At 41.7% G+C, this 19,149-nt stretch overlaps 1 protein-coding gene across 6 annotated transcripts in view; it reads right to left on the reverse strand.

Annotated features, from left to right (window-relative positions):
- Positions 1-19,149, reverse strand: part of fbxl15 (F-box and leucine-rich repeat protein 15) — an 82,795-nt gene that overhangs the window by 55,548 nt on the left and 8,098 nt on the right. For all 6 annotated transcript variants that reach the window (XM_054766406.1, XM_054766428.1, XM_054766423.1 and 3 more), the window contains exon 4: positions 18,734-18,911. In XM_054766406.1, the coding sequence (XP_054622381.1) occupies positions 18,734-18,911 (178 nt within the window). The remainder of the gene's footprint in view (positions 1-18,733; positions 18,912-19,149) is intronic.

Below are 19,149 nucleotides of genomic sequence, written 5' to 3' on the forward strand. Positions count from 1 at the left end.
ATATCATTGCATGCAAATGAGCTGGGAGGGCAATTGAAAGGGTCCTTTAAAGAAGACATACTCAGGAGGAACACTTAGCAATTCTAAATATTACCAAAATAAACAAAATGATTCTTATGTCACCCGTATACTACTCACAGCCACTGGGGGGTATAACTGCATGGTATTTGACGTTCTTTTCACTAGCAGCTTCTGAAAGAATCGTAATTTGTACTTCCACATTATTCCTCAAGAGAGCCACGACTCACATTTTGTATTTCAGAATACATTTCTTTCTACTGTTCTTTCATTATTAACTGAAAATTTTTTTTTACAGTTTTTTTTTACAGTTTCACAAGTATGCTGTACATTTTACCTGTATTATCACGTGACTTACGGTGAATGTTTTCTGTGGATCAAGACGACTTTGCGAGACCAAGGAGACCGCAAACGTTTACTGATGGAATTCCCAGTTGCTGCTAGATGGAGAAAACAACTGGGTGGACTAAATCATTTTTAAAAAATGGCGTCTAATGCTTCAAAAGAATAAATAAAAATAATTAATAAATAACAAAACCTCCACAGACAATATTTTCAGGGAAAATTATATATAGAGAGAGATTTTTTTTAATGCGTGAATTTGTAGGGCCGTGAATGCTGAATCATGAATGTACGTGGATCCACTGTATAGTTTTTTTAGTTTATATTTTCATATTATTTTCATATTATATATTTTTTCATATTATATATTTATTATATTTTCATTATTATATATTAAAAGTTAATTCTATTGTTTTTATTTGAAATATATTATATATATGTATTTGTTTTTTTTATACCTTGCAATAGAAAAGTGTAAACTAAAGTGTAAAATATTTTTTATTTTAATGGAAATTTGGATATACAGATACATTTTTGACAATAAGTTAGTTTGCAGTTTACACATACTTTTATAGATTTAAACATACATTTTACATGTGTCTTCTATTATTTTTATTAGAGTAATAATTGTTTGGGTTATAATTCAATTATTATGTATTAGTATTTTATTATATTGTTTTTGAAAGTGTCAAATATTATTTTCATAGACATTTTTATATACATATATTGTATACAATATATATTAGTCTGGAGTGTACACATACTTTTATCATTTAAAAAAATAAGTTTTACATGTATATTTTATACAATATATATTTATCTTGGGGTTTTCTTTATTAGTATGCTGTGGTGTAGAACCTCTTTATGGGTTGTTTGTAATTTTATACCACACAAGTAGCTAAATAAAGTAACCAAAACATTAGAGACAGCTCCACACAAAACACAAACACAAAACTTTGCCACATTACCTCTGAAAAGTATTAATTTTTAACACAGCTCTTGTATTGGACGTCACTGGCTGTTGAGGAGGCAAAGATACACTGACAGTTTAACTGATCAGAAAGGAGTGGGGGGGAAATTTGGCTGAGGAACACTGACAGAGATTGTCAGAAGGAGAGCGGGGGGTCAGCGATGCAGTATTAACCTCGGGGAGGCCATCTCTGTGCAGTGCATTAGTCACACTGGGGTAGGGGGGCTGATGGGGGTGGAGGCGGGGCACCCTGTAATAGATTATTGACTGGCGGGCAGCGGCCTGCACCGCACCGTGTGGTAAACCTGCACTGACCTCTTCATCATCAACTGAGAAGGAGGCGGCCCACCTGCAGTACAGTACAACGCATGACGCAAATGTAATATTCCCCATAGTGACTAATGAGCAACAATACAAGACAGTTAGCAGGACAAGGAGGCACCTGGAGGGCTATGAAAGCATATTCATTTATGGCTATAAAAATGGCAAGTGGCGGGCTCATCAAATTGAAAGTGCTTAGGGAAAAAAAACACAACCACAACAACAATTGCTTCCACCAACTTAGACTAGCTAATTAAAAGGCAGGCAATTTCTCTCCAACAGTCACACTCAGGATCTTTAATTGAAATCAAAATGAATAGCGCTTGGGGGAAGGGGGCATGGCAGAGGAGGAGGAAGGGAGTAGATGGAAGTGTCGTGGGATATTTTACTGGTCTCGCTAGAGAACGGTGTTAATGCTGATTGTTTTTTTGGTTTTAAAGGCTAAAAAACAGAGTACTCCGTGAACCACCACCTTATTGTGGTAGAGGGGTTTCAGTGCCCAAGTGATCCTAGGAGCCATGCTGACAGGGCTATATACCCCTTGTAGGGTCTCCCAAGGCAAACAGGTCCTAGGTGACGGGCCAGACAAGGAGTGATTCAGAATACCCTATGCACAAACACGTGAGGAGGGACCGCACCTCGTCCGTATGTTGGATACTGGAGCCTTACCCTGGAGCCAGGCCAGGGGCGCCTGGTGGTCGGGCCTGAACCCGAAGGTTGGGGAAAGGGTCCTGACTGTTGATTGTGCATACACGCCAAACAACTGTTCAGAGTACCCAGCCTTCTTGGAGTCTGTCAGAGGGGTGCTGGAGAGCACCCCAGCTGGTGACTCCATACTTCTACTGGGAGACTTCAACGCCCATGTGGACAATGACAGTGTGAGGAGGGGTGTGACTTGGAGGAATAGCCTCCCCGATCTGAACCCGTGAGGTGTGATGTTATTGGACTTCTGTGCAAACCACAGTTTGTCCATAATGAACACCACGTTCAAACATCAGGATGTCCACAAGTGCACTTGGCACCAGGACACCCTAGGCTGCAGGTCTATGAAAGACTTTGTAGTCGTATCATCAGACCTGTGTCTGCATGTTCTGGACACATAGGTGAAGACAGGGGCTGAGCTGTCAACTGATCACCACCTGGTGATGAGTTGGATTACATGGCGGGGGAGGATGCCATTACTGAGGCAGCCAATCGGAGCTGGAGCCGCAAGGTGGTTGTTGACAGTCGTGGCGGAAAGCCCCGAACCCGATGGTGACACCAGAGGTCAGGGCTGCCTTCAAGTTGAAAAAAAGAGTCCTATCAAGCATGGATGGCTCGGGGGACTCTTGAAGCCACTGACAGGTACCGCTATGGATGAGATGGGATGGGACTCAGCCCCTCCAAATCCAAGGCCATGATTCTCAGTCGGAAAATGGTGGATTGCACCCTCTGGGTTGGGAGTGAGGTCTTGCCCCAGGTAGAGGACTTCAAGTTCTTGTTCACGAGTGAGGAAAGGTTGGAGTATGAGGTCGACAGGCAGATCGTCGCAGCATCTGCAGTCATGTGGTAATGCAGTTGCTGTACCGGACTGTCGTGGAGAAGAGAGAGCTGAGCCGGATGGCAAAGCTCTCAATTTACCGATCCATCTATGTTCCCACCCTCACCTATGGTCATGTGCTTTGGGTCGTGACCGAAAGAATGAGATCACAGATACAAGCGGCTGAAATGAGTTTCCTCTGTAGGGTGACTGGACTCACCCTAAGAGAGCTCAGTCATCCGGCAGCAGCTCAGAGTAGAGCCGCTGCTCCTTCACATCGAGAGGGGGCAGTTGAAGTGGCTCGGGCATCTAGTCTGGATCCCTCCCGGACGCCTCCCTGGTGCGGTGTTCCGGGCATGCCTAGCTCGGAGAAGGCCCTGGGGCAGACCTATGACACGCTGGAAGGATTATGTCTCACAGCTGGGCTGGGAATGCCTTGGTGTCCTCCCGGTGGAACTGTTAAGGGTTGGCCAGAGACCGGAAAGTTTGGACTTACTGAGACTGCTGCCCCCGTGACCCCGACCTGCATAAGCGGAAGAAAATGGATCGATGGGCTAATAAGTAGTGTTTATATAGGGTAGGGCCCACCCAGGGATGACATCAGACTGGGCCGCAAGTATAGTTTGGGAGCGACTAACATTTTTTTCAGTGGATTCCGAAAAACAGCAGAGCACGTTTCTTAAAAAACGGGATCTGTGATGAGCATTTCTGCAGTTACATCCACCCGTAAAAACATCAGAGCACTCTGTCTATGAATACAGAAGATCTTCAACTAGCATAAACATACTGCATGTTTTAATTTGAGACATTATTTATGAGTGAACAGAGCCACCCCGGGTGTGGTCACCACATCTTTCGGACCGAATTGACCCATTAAAAGCTATTTTCATGCCATTTGACTTGAAGATGAATTTAGTGAGATGCATGTTTTAGATGTTTTAGATGCATGTAACACAAATACATGGGAAATAGGTTATTTTTTGTAAAAAATAAAAAATTAACAATAAAAAATGTACTATCCATGGATGGGATCAAACCTGCACCCTCTGTATTTAAAGGCAGCAGCTGTACCAATACACCACATATAGTGTATTTTTCACATTTTTATACAGTCTAGATATGTAGAAATTCAGATGTGACCACACAAAAGACCACAGTAATATGCAAATGTGACTTCCTTTAGCTCGACCTCACTTTTTTGTTGTTGTTTGTTTGATAATTTATCTGCAAGCACTAATTTACCCCCCGTGGTGCGCCCTGTATGTTCAGCCACTATGTGTCACACTTTGCTGAATTTCAAATGAGCACATAAAGAACTGTCGGTATTTTTGGACATTGTGTTGTTATTGTTTGCCTTCCATCAACAATTAACCCTTCAGGCAATGGATGTCCATATGTCATCTCTTTCAAGAGGAACGTCCTTGAAAGAGCTGGACGTCACACTGCTTTGGGTCAGGTTCTTTTCTCACTGACTGAGGCCATATTAAGAATTAGCATCATTAATAACTATAATATAATGTAGCCTGACTTCAAAAGGACAGACAATGACCTACAGGATGCACCTCTGCAGGAAGTGGATGTGTGGCATTTCAATGCAGAGTGTCACCAAAACCTGACTCCATGACTCCATAGTTGTGAAAATTACTTTCTTCAGGTGTCAGACTGGCTAAAATGGTGCCATCTACAAAAACAACTTTCCAGAAAGCTTTGTGGAGATCTAAGATTATTGAAAATAGTTTTATATAAAGTATTGTAATTTTTTCAGGTGGTTCCAACGGTAGCTACTTTTAGGGTCCGTGAGACAGGGGAAATCTCCCAAACCTTAATTGAGGGTCCTGACAGGACCCAAAAATGGCAAAAAGCGTCACTTTTACGAGGGGTCAATTTTCAGCCTTTTTTTTCAGCCACATGGCTGACGCAAAATCTAATTTTTTCAGCTGGCTTTAACAGCACTTTTAGGGTCTTGGAGGCAAAGGAACCTCCCAAACCCTCTTTGGGGGTTGCTTCGTATCGACCAGCTCCAATCAGCTAGGACCACTGAGTCACACATACGACAGGATGGCCTCCCCCCCCGGGGCGAGGGAGCGCTAAGCTAGCTAAAAGCTAGGTAAACATCTGACCAGAAGTGCCTCAGTCATGCTCCTGCACCTGGTGTAGGAGACGAGTCCCCATAGCTGTGTATCATTCTTCCTGATACATTAAATTGTTCAAATCGTTTCTGAGACTTATTTGAAAGCATTAAAGATAACGAACCTAAAGTGACAAAAACTTTCAGGTCCTGGCAGGACCCGAAATAGCAGAAAATGCTACTTTTCCGAGGGGTCGATTTTCTCCCTTTTTTTCAGCCGCACACAGCTGTCACGAAATCTTATTGTTTCAGGTGACTTCAACGGCACCTTTAGACCTTTAGAAACCTCCCAAACCTTGATCAGGGGTCCCATCCGGACCCAAAAATGGCAGAAAATGCCACTAAATGCCACTACATTTTTGCATTGTTCAGCCTTGGTGCAGGTCTGTGCACAGTCCCAGTGTACTTAAATAAGTATTTCAGTATTTTAACGCAGACGTGCTATCCATCTTCCTCCATAGGTCATCATACAATTTACATTTTCGATAAACACAATTGTGACCTTTTTTATTGGTTTATATATTAGTGTTACAGAACTAAAACATACAGTGGAGCCTAGTTTTTGTTATTAATCAATTCCAAAAGGTCAGATGGAATAATGTGGAATAACCTAAATCCAATTAATTTGTTCCAGACACCCAAAAATATTAAAATACTAACACAAAACCAATTTTATAGAGAAAAATTATAGTTTTGCATGCAGAAAACAATGCAAAATACATACTGTATAAATGACGAGTGAAATGGATAAATGAATATTTCACATGACTTTACCTTTATTGAAAACTAGCAAAGACAGAAAGACAGAGATGAGTAGATGAGTCAGGAGGATCAGCTCACTACAGTTGTACTTCGCAATATCGCGGTTCGATTATTGCTCCCTCGCTCAATCTTGGTTTTTCAAAAATGTATTAAATATAAATGGTCGCTGTTTCGTGGTTGACTATGGCCTATTATTAGTCAAAAAATATTGAAAGACAAAGGTATATGTAGGATTCGGGCCACTGGGCGTCAGTAATGTTCCATAATTGAGACATGACATGAGATTATCTACATCTACATCTATCTTACACTGCATGTAGTCAGCCATGGCATGTCCGACATGATAGAGTGAGAATACGTTCTCCTCCCATTCAGTGCGGAAGTGGTATGTTTTTGGCTTCTTTGTCCTTCTTCCCACTCCGTTTTAAACCCTTTGTTTTAGTTTAGAATACAGTAAATAAATTGGAGGCTAACTAGTATAATATTTCAATGTTCTTCTTAAATAACCTTCCTAAATTTTATGTTCGTGATATTTTGACTTTATTCCCATAATATTAATAATATAACTTTTTTCTCAACCCAAGTTTTCAAAAATTACAACTTTATTTTGTTTTGTTTGTAATATTACGACTTTTAAAAAATAACATTTTTTTCTTTGATATTTCAACTCTATGTTACTAAAATGGCATTATTTTTCCTCATAATATTAAGAGTTTATCCTCATAAATTTGCAACATTTTTCTCATACATTTTTTTTCTCTTGATATTTTGACTTTACTCTTGTAAAATTACAGCTGTTTTTTTTTTTTTTTTTTGGGGGGGGGGGTTTGCTGTTGTTTTTTTTTTTAAGTATTTCAACTTTCTTCTTGTAAATTTGTTTGTTGAAATTATGACTTTATTCCCAGAATTTTCTGACTTTATTCTCATAACATTATCAATGTTTCCACTACCTAATTTTGCAAAACATACAACTTTATTTGTTGTTTTGTTTGTTTCTCATAATATTATGACTTAAAAAAAACATGTTATTTTCTTTAATATTTAAACTTTATGCTACTAAAATTATGTTACTCTTGCAAAAAATATGACTTTTTCTCATTAGATTACAACTTTTTCCTCTTAATATTTTGACTTTATTGTTGTAAAATTACTGCTAACTTTTCCATTTTTTTTCTGCTTTTTTTAAGTTTTCTTGTTAAATTATATTTTTAGAAAGTGCCACGACCCGCACTTTGGACACCCCTGCCATAAAGGCTATGCTGGCGACAGTTTGACTCTGGAATTGATTGTAATTCCATGATCTGTGGGTAAAACTCCTTCAAAATGGTTTGTGTTGTCTTCAACCTTTACAGAGTCCACTGTATTTATGTATACAAACCACAAAACAAGACTTTATAACGTTAGGTATGCAGGCAAACCAGTAGAATACACAGACAATATTTAGATAGTACAAGAAAAAAATGAATGTATCCCTCGTGCTGAATGTGCCTTTAGAGACCTTAACTTTAACGGCCTTTAAAATATGTGCAGCATTGTGTTCCTCAAAACACTATGAACCTGTCAGCGTGACAACAACAAACGTGCACGCAACACGCTGCAAAGGGGATTGGGAATCGGAGGCTATCAGCGGCAGCCCTGCACATTACATTGACTGGTGGAGGTCTTCACTGTTTTAAGTGGGGTTGCCTGCTGAGGTTTCCCTCCTCCTCCTCCTCCTCCTCTCCACCAGCCAGCAGGCCTATAAGAGTGGTAAGTGGCAGTGATGAGACACTGTCCCTCGTGCCTCCTTCAGCTGCCATTCCCTTTAAATTGAAACAGAGCCCTGCAAATAAATGCCACATTCAGGGGGGGTGGGGGGTGCATGTGAAAGTTGCATTTCATATAAGCACCCATTGGGGAATTGGCTTTGATTCGCTCTGTTTTTTGTTGTTTATATGATGAAGGGCTTCAAGAGGGTCAGCGGGTGTTCATTTATCTTTTTATGTTCGGTCTTATAAGGTGGGCAAGTGCAGTAAAAAAGAAAAACAAAGGCATCAAATTCTGTGCATACATATTGAATTGGAAGTCTGATGTTTTCGCCTCGCTCAGCACCAGCATGCATTTCTTTTACTCGCTGCTCATTAGCTTTAAATGGCATCTCTCTTTAAGATTAATTGGAGCCGGGATAAACCAAGATGGCCCCCGAGTGCGTCCTGCTGTTTTGTTATTTGCGCCACTCTGAAAAAAAGCGGCAACAGTAAATTCTCCAAGTTGCTGTTAAACTGGTTCTATTACCATATGTGTGCCATTTCCATAGAGTGACATCCCCACCACCACCAGCACAATCACCGCCACCTCCTGGATCAAATGGGGACTATTGATCCTGCAGCACTCCATTTCAAGTTAATTGTGCTTGAAATGAGGTGCACACACACTCAAGCATACCTACGTCGGGAAGGTTTTATTTATTTATATTTGTCAGGGAACCCCCATGTCAGATAAAAGGGAAAATATTCAATTCGCGTTGGGCGAAAAAAAAAAAAAAGTATTCAGGAGAATCACAAAATATTTATAGTTGTTTTGTGAATATCCCTGCGCCCCCTAACGGCCAGGGCGCCGCATTGCATTGCAATTTAAACACCAACACCCACTGTTTCTGACCCTGTTCTTTTTTAGAATGGTAATATAAATAAGCACTATTGGCTGGTGACCAGACCAGGGTGTACCCCACCTCCCAGCTGGGATAGGCTCCAGCATACCCCAGCGACCCTGGTGAGGACAAGCAAGATAGAAAATGGATGGATGGATGGATGGATAATATGAATACGCGGAAATCGTGTAATGGATCGCATTAAACTGGTATGCACGTGGAGGCAGGATTTAATTTGCATGCCAGATTAGCTTGCTCTCGGGTCGGGCCGGTGCCGGAGGGCAGCCTGTTCATTAATAGTATCTAGTCTCTTTATATGCATTAAGTCAATTGAGCCCAAACGTAATCTGATTTCATATTCCACGCCGTGTAAATATTGAACGGTGCCGCTCCCTTAAGTGCATCACTGGTGTTACTTGTGGCAGTAAGCAGGTCATAAATAAATAGGTTGGCAGTGCTGTAAGTTGTTTTTTTTTCGCCACAATCTCTTTAAGGAAAAGTGCTCTTTTTTGGAATTTTACCCATCATCCACAATCCTTATGTGAAACATGAACACACATTTCTTTCTGGGGACACACCTATTTAGACTATAAAACCCTCTAAAAAAACTCCAAAAAGGTTTTATGTTTTATATACATGCTGTGACCACACAGTAACAGTTACATTCATGATAACATGTAATACTTAAGAGCATTTTGCCATATTTGGATCATTTTAAACATGACCTTCTTTTGCAGGGCACATTGATTTCACAGAGCCCGTAGATAAGAACTAACGTTACTTTCGTTAACAATAGTAGCATAGAAAGCGTGTGTCTGCTTACAACTACTAATCATGGCAGACTACGTGAGAACTGCCGTCGACTACTACTTTTGAACAAATGGGGGGGTGTCATGATTTGGTGGTGTAAATGTGGTGCTTCCGAAGCCATGCCAATAGAAATGGCGTGTTTCTGCTGCACTGAGTGGCATACAGTGTTATCATCAATGGGAAGGCTTGGCGTATATGGCGAGGAGGACATTGCTCCAAAAGACTGCATCACTACGAAGAAAGAATTGTTAGCGCTAACAAACCCTGCAGTAGTACAAACATTTTTCCACCCACCCAAAATCAACTGTCCATGGAGTAAATCACTATGATATTGATTGTGATACATGGAGCACATAGTGCTTGATTTTGCAGCTATATACACAGTCCATCTAGCTGTATGAAAACAAAACATGGAATGTGGGCTTTACAGATAATTTGGTTGTCCAGTCTTAGTTGTTCATATGCTTGTCCTTCATTTCCCAGTCAGTACAGATTGGTGTCCTATCACATTGTTTTGGAGTGGGCTCATTACCTTTCGGTAATGACGTGAGGTAAAATAATCGCTGCTACAATTTCACTGTAGCTTGGTTTATATGCAGGTCAGTTATTTAAATAGAACATTGGTGGCTTCTTTTGGAGAGTTTTATTTAGGGCTTATAGTCGAAATAGGCGTGTCCTATTACATGCATTGTTAGCTCCCACATGCTAGCTGTTTTTCTCTCTTTAGAACGCACAGAAAAGGGAAAGACGTGCCGCTTCATTGACACTTTTTAAAAATTATTTTCGACTGACAAGAAGAACTTTTGCCTACATCGGTGAGTACCTTTATCAAAGTCTTGCACGGTAAACCACACTTTTCGATGACGCTTTTCTGACTGTTCAGACTGCAATAGATCGGCTACATATCAGATTTATATGTACTTACAAACAAGGCCTGAGTGGCTCATGTCAATGTCGCACCACTCCTGGCGCCGACATTCACACTGCAAAAACAGCCATTCTTGAAAGAAGCCCAAATATACACTGCTCAAAAAAATTAAAGGAACACTTCGAAAACACATCACATCTAAACTGGGGGGAAAATGATCTTGAATATCTTTCCTGATAATAAGTGGGTGATGTATTAGTAACAAAATGATGCCACATAATTTGATAGAAATGAAAATGATCACCCTATAGAGGGGGGAAATCAAAGACACCCCAAAAATGAAAGTGAAAAAATGATGCAGCACACTGGTCCATTTTGCTGTGTCATTGTCAATGTCATTGTAGCAACTCAAAATGATTCTCAGTAGTTTGTGTGGCCCCCACGTGCTTGTACGAATGCCTGACAACGTCAGGGCATGCTCCTAATGAGACTACGAATGGTGTCCTGGGGGATCTCCTCCCAGATCTGGACCAGGGCATCACTGAGGGACCTGAACGCATGGAGGAGATTCCAGGAGACAGGTAGTTACTCCAGGAGAGCTGGACAAGGCCGTGCAAGTTCCTTCAACCCTCAGCAGGATCAGTATTAGCTCCTTTGTGCAAGGAGGAACAGGATGAGCCCTGCCAGAGCCCTACAAAATGACCTCCAGCAGGCCACTGGTGTGAATGTTTCTGACCAATTAGAAACAGGCTCCATTAGGGTGGCCTGAGGGCCCGACGTCCTGTAGTGGGCCCTGTGCTCACTGCCCAGCACCGTAGAGCTCGATTGGCATTTGCCATAGACCACCAGAATTGGCAACTACACCACTGGTGCCCTGTGCTCTTCACTGATGAGAGCAAGTTCAACCTGAGCACATGCGACAGACGTGAAAGGGTCTGGAGATGCCGTGGAGAACGTTATGCTGCCTGCAACATCATTCAGCATGACCGGTTTGGTGGTGGGTCAGTGATGGTCTGGGGAGGCATATCCCTGAAAGGACGCACAGACCTCTACAGGTTAGATAACAGCACCCTGACTGAGATTAGGTATCTGGATGAAATCCTTGGACCCATTGTCAGAACCTACGCTGGTGCAGTGGGACCTGGGTTCCTCCCGGTCCACAACAATGCCCGACCTCATGTGGCTAGTGTATGCAGGTAGTTCCTGGAGATGAAGGAATTGATACCATTGACTGGCCCCCACGTTCACCTGACCTAAACCCAATAGAACACCTCTGGGACATTATGTTTAGGTCCATCCGGCGCCGCCAGGTTGCTCCTCAGACTGTCCAGGAGCTCATTGATGCCCTGGTCCAGATCTGGGAGGAGATCCCCCAGGACACCATCCGTGGTCTCATTAGGAGCATGCCCCGACGTTGTCGACCCCGATCGGCCACCAATCAGTATCAGTAGAAAAAGCACGGCATCAACATATGCCGATACTTGCTTTTAAACGCCCATCAGCTCCACCCCCATTGCTGCAGCCAGCCTATAGCGACCATCTCCCACCCACTTTCCCTTCACAAAGCCAAAACAAGCATGTGTGCCGTGTGGGACTTTGTCATTGTGAGAGTGATATAAGTTTTGCACCCTGCAAAACAGGCCTTAAAAAGCTTTAGTTTGGTGCGGCATTTGGGGGGCGGGTACTTGGCAGGGTGTGGAGTTTTCGTGGCACGTGATGTGATTGTCGGTCGGGTGGCGGCTAATTAGCCATGATAGCCTGAACAGTGGTTGAATTTGTCGGACTGGATGACCGCACGTCGGCGGCCGCGGAGGAAACCGGATTAGTCAAATATGTTTTTGTCTAAATTTTATGGTTCCCCTTTCATAGAATATAGCACAGTGGTCACCAGAGAGCCCTCCAAGACCACGAGGTGCCTGCAAGCCTGCTTTTCATTCAGGTTTTCAGTAAATAATGTGTGAACACTTGAAAGAAATGCATTCTGAAATACAAAATGTGAGTTGTGGATACCAGCATTTTGTTAATTTTCTGGCAAAACAAACATATTTGGGGTGAAATAAGCTATGAAAATAATTTTTTAAAATGTTTATTTAAAAATGAATCTATGTGATCAGTATCAGTATGGGTATCGGCCCATTTCACTCGTGGATGATCGGTATCGGCAGCAACCATGACTCCGATTCCATCTGTCCATCTGTACATTATCATTCGTTAGTAGTGAGTTCCTATGCATTTTATACTTTAAAATGCATGGAACATGTGTGTGAGGCGGTTAGCATGTTGGCCAACACAGTAACAGTCTGGAGATCGGGAAGACCTGGGTTCGATTCTCCCTTGGGCATTTCTGTGTGGAGTTTGCATGTTCTCCCCGTGTGTGCGTGGGTTTTCTCCGGGTACTCCGGTTTCCTCCCACATTCCAAAAACATGCATGTTAGGTTAATTGGCGACTCTAAATTGTCTATAGGTATGAATGTGAGTGTGAATGGTTGTTTGTCTATATGTGCCCTGCGATTGGCTGGTGACCAGTCCAGGGTGTACCCCGCCTGTTGCCCGAAGTCAGCTGGGATAGGCCCCAGCACACCCCCGCAACCCTAAGGAGGAGAAGCAGTATAGAAAATGGATGGATGGATGGATGTGTGTGAGGCATAGTGAATAGAGAAGGAGAGGAGTTCTGGAGCTTAATCTAATCTAATATGTACAACAGTCAATCATTTTCCAGAGTTTGATCCAAAAGGGGGAGGGGGAAGAACACAGCATGTGTCATAAGTAGACATTTTTATGGGTTTATCAATTACTCACGGATTTGCTGGTGGTCCTGGAACCTAGGGATCACCTATATAAGCTAGGGCTGGGTGATATGGACCACAATTCATATTCCGATATATTGATGTTGAATACCAATATAGAATATATGGACAAAGTTTAGACAAAATCGAAGTAAAATATGCATGCGAAGTTGTTAAATCAAAATTCAAAAAATCTTAACAGAAAAATAACCACTAAAATAAAATAGGAAATTTTCTTTTTGAAATAAATCGAGAAAAAGTAAAATCTAATCATCACTCTTCCTTATAACAAACCTTTAGCTACGCTCAAATCCTCAGCTAATAGCAAAGGCACAAAAGAACAAAATATGAAATAAAGTGCCCCTTTTAAGAGGACATGTTTAAATGTCAGCAGCAACTCAAAAAGGCTTTTGAACAGTATTTTTTTTTTTAGAAAGCAGAACCTCGTAGCAGAGACAAAAAAGTGAATAAAAACACCTCCATTACTTTTGGAATTACAAATAAACTTGATTCTATGTTAACTTAAAATTGGCCATTACTTCCTCAAAATAAAATAATTTAATTTTTTTATCTTGGCTAGTGCCTCTGAAAGTCTGGACAGCATAATAATTACATTCAGACTCACCTCCACCTCCACCTGTAGTTAGGACTACTTGATAATTTATCACAGATCGTTCTTCCATCACACATTCTGACACACTGACAAATAAGTGACAGAGTTCGAATGAGGCTTGAGTGTAATGAGTAGTAATTTAATGAAGATTAAGAAACATTTATGTTTTCGACCCTGCTCTGTAAAACAGGGCGAGACCTCTCCAGCATTACTCTCAATTTTAAGTCCCAAAATACCAGAAAACTCTCCAATAAGGCCAGAAAAAGTAGCTGGATTTGTCGCTAGTCCCTTTTCAGCAAATATGTCGTCAGATTTGTCAGTTGCCAAGTTGGCAACACTGGAACTTGTCATTTTTTTTAATATCAATATATCGCCCAGCTCTCATATAAGCCCGAAATTACTACAGCACAGAAAGACTGTATAAACTTTATTTATTAGTTACAAATCACCATTAACATAACCACTCCCTCTGTGTTAAAATCAGTGCGACATTAGGTCACAAAACTAATTTACAGTATAGCTTAATTTTGTTTTTGTTTTTTTTACATTTGATTGAATACTTGTGACTTCCAGGCAGTCTTGAAAGCATCCTTAGTCATTTTTTTTCTGACCATCAGCGTGGAGAGCCTAACTTTACACATGCTGCCCACTACAGGTGTGGAGTATTAAACACTTCACTAAGTGGCTTTAAACGTTAAATGAGACAGGAGTTGTGTCACTTCTGCCATAAGGTTATTTGAAAAATATACTAAATAAAAGAAAAACTAAATCCTTAGTGGAGGATTTGGAAGCTCATATAACACCCCCAATTATATTCTGTTCTCCAATTAAGCCTCCCTTTTGTTGATGTGTCACACACATCTAACCCACAGAACTGTGTAGAATGCCAGTGTGGCCACATGACTGCAAAAAAGGCTTTTTAAAAAAACTTTCTGCCCGACTGAGTCAAGCATAATGGCAGGGGGGAGCTTAAATCAGTGCATACAGTCCTGACAAAGCCCTGGTGGCTCGCTAGGCAGACACTAGTGCATCCAAGGAGGCTACCATAGGAAACTAATTTTCACAATCACCCAACATGGTCTTAAATCAGTCTTAATGGAAGTGTACAGCTACTCTAGACATTAAAAGCATCACCAATTTTGTCCAATCAATGCTGTGTTTGTCTATGAAGGGAACTTGCATTGTTGAATATATCTCCATGATACAGTATAGGGATTACATTGGAATCAGGTAGCATGTGAACAATGGTCTATGTGTCCAACTCACACTTAATGAGCAAAAGTCAGTGACAGGCCACAGTAGTCTTTTGACCACCCCTAAAAATGCTGTGCACAAATCTTCCTAGTGCCTCCACTTGGATTTCAACCCTACTTACCTGCGGGTGGTCCAGCTAAAACACTCACCTGTTAAAATGCCATCAGTATCTTTTTATCTGATTTCATGAAATCGCAGAAGCTCTTACTTGTTATGAGAGAAAAGGACCAAGGGTGGGCACATGGATGGCCGTGGCTTGGCCCCACGCAGGACCACCTAATCTGCAGCTTCTAATGTGTGCAGGAGGTTTACTGCCCTTTAGACAACAGTGCTTCCCCCATCCCATTTACAGTGGGCAAACATAAAGCACGGCTTCATGAAGCCACCGCTTATCTGGGCTTGGAAACTATGTGAAACATGCCTGGGAACAAAAGGCCATCTCTCAGCCCAGGGAGCTGGCCCAGAGGATCTCTTTCAGCGGCCACAGATTGCCCTGTGTTTGCTTAATTGACGGACCCTGGACACATTGGCAGGGAGCCCCACCAGGCCTCTTTAGGTGGACTACCTTTCAACAGGGAAAACTGTCTGTAATAAAAGGGTCTGAAGAATGATGACTCTCAGCATTCTCGCCCGCATATGAGAAGTTGGGGTCACTGTTTCTTATCTTTCTTACTGTAATCTGTAACAGTCAAGGGTACAAAAGCAGAACCTTAGGGGTTCCACCACTTCAGTAACAAACCACTGCACTCCTAAAAGGTACAATGAACTTGAAGGGTCTCGATTTGGAGGGAACCTCTTTCAAAGAGTTCCACTGTCAGGTCTCATGGTTCAGTGGTAGCGAACAATTCCAAAAAATATCCTCACAGAAAAACATTGCTGTTGGCTTTTGCCAGTCTGAGGAAAGCATGTACTCGTCCGGCCACATGCAGTGGTGCATCCTCATCTTCCACGTCTTAATAGTATCACTGAAGTACTCAAGGCCAAATGATTGTTGAGGAGCCAAAAAGATAACAGTGAGACTTGTGGCTTCCTGATGATCCACTCCGGTCCTTATCTCCCATGCATTCTTGGTGAACTGATCTCTGGGGCTCAAACCTGTGGATACCGCTTGATCCCCTGTGGATATTTGTGGTGCTGTGGAAGAAGACAGGAACCAAGCCTCCTGAAATCTCCTCTGATCCGTCCAAAGCGTCAACGATCAAGGATTCCTCTTCAGGAAGCTCCTTTACCGAAAGATTGGTATTCCCAGTAAATAGAAGAGGCCAAATGAAAGCACGTTGAGGGGTCACAACCTGCCACCCACCTGTGCGATACAAGCTGCTGGTTGATTAATGAAGTAACAACAAATTGGGCCGAGGGGTAATTCAGAGTGGCATCTCCAGGACCCCCCGGCCCATGGAGGTGTTTCATTTTGTCTTATTGTCGTCACGTGGATTTACGCACGGACGCCTCTATAGCCCGTCAATGCCGCATTAAAGGAAATGTTAATGTCGTTAACACGCGGTTGTTTTTCCTGCATTTGTGGCTTTTAAAATTTCACCTTCTTAAAGGTCTCCTATTTAAATAAGCTGCAAAGGTCCCACAATAGTGCATTGGAAGAGTGGTGGCCAAAACCAAGCAATGATACTGAAATTTACAGTTTAAAGGAAAACTGCAATTTTTTTTTTATTTTGCCCATCATCCACAATCCTTATGTGAGACAAGAACACATGTCTTTGTCTTTTCTGTGTGTTCTAAAGATATAAAAACAGATAAATAGAGGCAGCTAAGAATGCACATAAAGGAACAGACTTATTCCACCTATAAAGCCTTCTTAAAAAACCTCCAAAAACGAACAACAACGTTGACCTGCATATTAACCAAGCTACAGTGACATTGTTATTATTACTGTTATTAACATTGTCACGCCAAAGAACTACGTTACTAGCATAGTGACACCTTGCCACACCACATTGGCAAGCTACAGTACTAGCTGGCTAGCGACTAGCTTCACCACACACTCACTCACAGCACGTAAGCACGGTGCTCAGAACGCGTCAGGCCACTACCGAAAGGTAACGCTACATACTGGAGCTGCCGCCACTGCTGCTGTGTTTTTGTTTTAGAGTTTGGAAAAGTTAACGCTAGCTGTAGCGTTCCTTTCTATGTTGCTATGTGAAATCAAAGTTCTGGTAATGCTTAAAAATGACCAAGATACGGCAAAATACTGGAAGTATTACATGTTATTCATGAATGTACCTGTTACTACATGGATACAGCATGAATATAAACCCATAAAATGTTGTTGGAGGTTTTTGGAGGGCTTTTAATATGAGGATTTTTCAGGTTGAAATAGTAAAGTATTTGATTGTTTCAGCCTTTCATCCACATGGCAACTGCGTTGTGGGTGTCCTGAAACAGTATATATATATTTTTAAGTGGCTTCCAGAGTGGGAAAATCTGATAACGCCGCCTTGTTGTTGCCGAGTAGACAAGCATACTGCTACTTTCTGGATACGGTGACGTCCTGTGACGAGAAGTGAGCGGTTGTGTACTGTTGCCAAAAAGTCAACATAATATCTATTTCGACTAGCATGACTGCCAGTCGACATTCTCCTGCTTTCACTTAGTCCTCAGCCTAGACATGCCAGACAAACCGAAGACGACGGACCTTGAGCGCATGCGTTCTGTTTTCCTCTATAGTATTGGTGTGTCAGGTGGTTTTGTCTGTGTGTCAGTTTACAGCACCACATAGGTGTGCCTTATGTATTACATCGTTTTTACCCAGAGATCCAACATGACTCTTTACTGCCTCTGTGGATGTGATTTTTTTTCAACCTGTCAAAAGTGGAGCAAAAATGTGAGGGAGAAGTTTTTTCTCATCTTATTACTCTTGGAAGACCAAAAAAAAGGCACTTTTGCATTTTAGTTGCCAGCATGAAAGCATAATTCCAGCATATGTTGGCACTAATAAAGCGTCACAAGGTTGAAACTTTGGCTATGGCTGAACGCTGACCTCTGCTGGCTGGAGGACACAAGTACAACACAGTCAGTTCTGTCATTTTACAGCTTGTTTCGAGAAATTTTATTTGTTGGATTTTGTCAACAAGAACTAATCTTAACAAAAATCTTCCTTGGGGGTAATTAAAACTTACATCTGTCCTACGTTTCTGTCGCTAACCATAATGCAATGGAATATATCCAATACCTTACTTTAAATAAACTCTCCAAGGCCAAATTATGAAGGACTTCACGAAGTAACTACGGCAGCATCTTTCAGACATCCACACTATTTCTATTCTTTATGGTTGGCTCTGTTATGGATTTTCAACTTTCAATACCTATACCTCATATAAACAACTTTTTCCTTGCATAATAGGGCTAAAAAAATAGTTTAAAACTCATTGGCATGCTGTCATGTGCGTACCAAAGCAGAGAGTGGCACTGTGACGCCTAGCCATGAGGCCATTATAGTCAAAGACAAGTTGGAAGAAAGTAATTTGTGAAAAAGGAACTAGGAATTAAAACAATGGCACACAGAGGAAAGGGTGAACTAAGGTCAGGAAAGAATGAAACAAAATTGTCTCGTGTTTTCATCAAACATGCTAACGCCAATGAAAAATGTTTTACCTGAGCAAAAAGTACATTTCCGGTATCCGAAAACATACACATGTGATCAACAGGTCTAAAATACCATTTCCTTAAAAATCTGATGTTATAAGATGGCTTTATACCTGTAGATTGACAAAAGGAGTGTATCGCAGAACGTGCGAAAGGAGCGGCCTCTCTGGTGGCGGATCAACGTTGATGCGCACGTTGCGCTTGCGTAGAGGCTCCAGGCTGGACTCTGTCACCTGGTGACAGTGTTTAACTTTCAAGGACTGCAGGTTGGGGCAATACTCTCCAAGGGTCCTGTGAACACAGCATTAGCATTAGATCAGTTGTCCCTAAACCCCCATTTTAGGAAAAATACGCTTTATTTATTGAATAATAATAATCAATCATTGTATATATCCATGTATAGGCATGGGCCGGTTACCGTTTTCAAGGTATACCATGGTATGAAAAAGTCAAATTTTACGTCATATCCTTTCTACGGTATGAGAGAAAGCGGAGGTCCAGCGCGGCCACCACGAAATACTTTGTCACG

This window comes from Dunckerocampus dactyliophorus, chromosome 2 (genome assembly GCF_027744805.1).
Source record: "Dunckerocampus dactyliophorus isolate RoL2022-P2 chromosome 2, RoL_Ddac_1.1, whole genome shotgun sequence".
NCBI classification, from domain to species: domain Eukaryota; kingdom Metazoa; phylum Chordata; class Actinopteri; order Syngnathiformes; family Syngnathidae; genus Dunckerocampus; species Dunckerocampus dactyliophorus.